The sequence below is a fragment of the Protobothrops mucrosquamatus genome, unplaced genomic scaffold (genome assembly GCF_001527695.2).
Source record: "Protobothrops mucrosquamatus isolate PMUCROS unplaced genomic scaffold, P.Mucros_1.0 scaffold1526, whole genome shotgun sequence".
In the NCBI taxonomy this organism is placed as follows: domain Eukaryota; kingdom Metazoa; phylum Chordata; class Lepidosauria; order Squamata; family Viperidae; genus Protobothrops; species Protobothrops mucrosquamatus.
In genome coordinates, this window is record NW_015387698.1 from 1 (window position 1) to 3224 (window position 3224).

The 3224-nt window shown below is 33.7% G+C and overlaps 1 protein-coding gene across 1 annotated transcript in view; it reads right to left on the minus strand.

The window, feature by feature from the left end:
• Positions 1 to 152: 152 nt before the first annotated feature.
• Positions 153 to 3224, minus strand: part of NOL8 (nucleolar protein 8) — a gene marked incomplete at its 3' end in the record, with an annotated part of 10444 nt that continues 7372 nt past the window's right edge. The window contains 3 exon segments of the mRNA XM_029285336.1: positions 153 to 237; positions 1469 to 1591; positions 2263 to 2370. Coding sequence (XP_029141169.1) covers positions 153 to 237; positions 1469 to 1591; positions 2263 to 2370 — 316 coding nt within the window.

A 3224-nucleotide genomic window follows, 5' to 3' on the forward strand; every position in this document is an offset into this window, starting at 1 on the left:
TAGGTCATATGTAAAATGTTTTTAAAGGATCTTTTGATCCATGCAGAGGAATTACTAGGAAACAAATATTCAAAAAATTATAGAAAAAAGTTTACTATAACGAAGTCTTACAAGCATTCTATTAGCAATCAGCAAAATACTATATATCTAACCTTCCTGATCACTGTCACTTTCAAGGAAATGAGCATCCATACGAAATCTTTCATCTGTGCCAAAATGTGACTGTAAACGCATAAGCTGCAACAAGAAAGAGTAACAGAGGGATTATATTCTTTATTGCAATTAATTTTCCAGAACAGATTTAAATGAAGTAATCAAGTTCCAAAAAACTTGAGTAATGTACGTAAAGTGACCACACATCTTTTATTATAAAGGACAATCTTTTATTTGAGAAAGCTGTCTTTTAGATTTATTTTTCAAAAACTTACTTTTGTCCTTTATTTGGGAGATTTAATTTTTACCATTTTACCAAATGGTACCAATTAGTGTAATCTTTCACATTCATGTGAAAAATATGGAAATTGAATTGTCTTTACATATACTGTTTGAATTTAATTATTTTGTACTAGAATATCCATTTTTATAAAGGGTTTTTCTTGGTTTTCCTCTTGAACTTTCCTTGTTTAAACCAAAGTTATAAACATAAACACTTTTTTTTTTATCCTTGGGAAACTCTTTCAGGTTTGCCCCTTCTCATTTTTCTACTTTACTTCTTTTCTGTGGAGATTCTCACTCATCCAGGTCATGGTTGTCCCAAAGATGCTTTTCAAAAGGCAACTGGGTTTTCTTGGTTTTTTTCCTTGAAAATGTTTCACTTCTCAATCCAAGAAGGTTCTTCAGTTCTGGAACGGAGGGAATGAACTGAAGAAGCTTCTTGAATGAGAAGTGAAACGTTTTCAAGAAACAAAATAGAAAAGAACAGTCCAGTTGCCTTTTGAAAAGCACCTTTGGGATATTTTTTATTTCTTCCAAGAAAATATGGTACCATAAAGTAAAGAGAAACCAAGGGACAAAAAAACTGTTCATTGTAGACCAGTGTTTCTCAACCTTGACAATTTTAAGGCATGTGGACTTCAACTCCCAGAATTCCACAGCCAGCAATGCTGGCTGTGGAATTCTGGGAGTTGAAGTCCACATGCCTTAAAATTGTCAAGGTTGAGAAACACTGTTGTAGACAAAGATTGGCTTATAGAAAAATGCTACATGATGTAGGAGAAAAACTGATGGAACGAACAAGATTTATATCTGGAGCTTAGAGGCAGAAGCATGTGACTTTCCGGATGCTTACATGCTGGATAAAACTGCTGGAAACTTACACAATATTAGGAACACCCTGAGAGCCACAGATCCCCCTGCCTCGCTTAAACACCAAAATATATGGCTGTGCAAGTCTTCTACATGCAGATAAATTATTCTGGAATTATAAGAAGCCATGAAAATAATACATGATTAAATAAAGCGTGCCAACCTTCTCTCCAGCTTTGCCCTCAAACTGAGGTTTGATTTTGAACCGATCATTTTCATCAGCTGCGGTGTCTGATTCTTCATCGCTGCTGTCAAACAGCTTCCCAGAAGTTTTGGGGGTGAATTCCTTGGGTGCAGTAATGAACAAACATTTCATTTGAACAAGCTCTTTTTCAGGGTAACACCAAATGTTTTTAGCAAGTACTCCCCCGGTTACATCATTTTTCTCCCCGAAACCTCTTTTCTTCCTCCCTTTACCATTCTCTTCCACCATAAATAGGATGGTAATGGTTCCTGAGGTAGATGGTAGCTGCTTGTCACCTAAACTATTTGCTGAAATACAGATTTTTTCTGTTGCATTTTAAAAGAAAAACTCAAATAATATCCGATTTAATTGAATGGAATCTTGAAGAATTTCTTCACCCCTATTTGGGAGAACAGGCCTGTTGTTAAACAGTATTACTACTTTAACAACAGGGTAGCAGTGCAGTGTACCAGTGCTACATTTTGTTAAGTAACTGGATTAAGTTATCTTATATTTACTTGCGTCTTTGGTAACTCAGCCTCTGCTCTTCTATAGTACCTGTATTAATTGTAAAGCTTATTTTTTTTTCCCCTTCCCTTTTCTTTTTAAGTTTTTGACTGTATCTTTGGCGGTACTATAATTTATAAATTAAACTATAATTTAAAATAAGTGGACATGTGCATTTTTTTCTTCACCACTAGCTACAGAAAATCTTTGTGGAGATGTAAAGATAATATCTAAGGATAGAATAAATTCCCTTCTAGTTTGCTCACCTTTACTGGGATCTTTTCTGAAGACTCTTTTTCAGTATGCTCTTGTACTTCATTTTCATTATCTGAATCAAACACGATGTGCTTCTGTTTATTTGTTGACTGAATTTGCTAAAATTACATTAACAATTAACTAGGGATTATTAGGGACATAAATGGTATAAAACAAAGGAGGGAAAAGAAACAGAGATGCAACCATCAATAAAAGGTCTTGTGGCATCTTAAAATATAAGAATCATATTTTTTTTGTGGATCAGGCTTAAATTCATTAGATTCATACATACATACCCATCATTCTATTCCCTTTGGGAAGCAACATTATAACTGCAAAAGCAGAATAAGAAACAGTAGGACAAAGAAATTAAAGGTACAAGATAAGCTAACTATCTTGTGCAGCTAAATATACAGCTAAATCTATTTTATACCAAAATTATTCATTACCCCTCTCCATGCCTATCTAACTTAGCTTTTATCAAAACCACATAGTTTTATATATAGCCTTTTGTTCTTTAAATTTGTTTCTTTCTTTTCAAAGAGCTCATTCCATACAATCACAAATTTCACCAATCTTCACCACCCTATCACTCTTCACAAACTTCATTTATGATTCAATCTTCATTCATTCTTTCTTTCTATATCTCAACTAAGCCATCTCAATTTCTTTTATATAAGTCATTCTCTTTTCTATTCAATTTTGTATCAACTCTCACTGCCACAGAGATGAGAAGTATCTTGCAACTGAATGATTTGCTAAGAATCTGACAACCACAAATGGCCATTTCCTACCTGTGCTGATCGACAGATGGAAATAGTTAAGTGCAATTTATCTTTCCTTTGTTGATCTCCAAATGTTGCCACTATGTTCAGTCACATTTACTTTCTAGCAAATGTGCTTAAGTTTCAGTACATTAGGAATGTAGCATTATTGAAATGATATTTATATATTTTACTTATAGCCCTGTTTA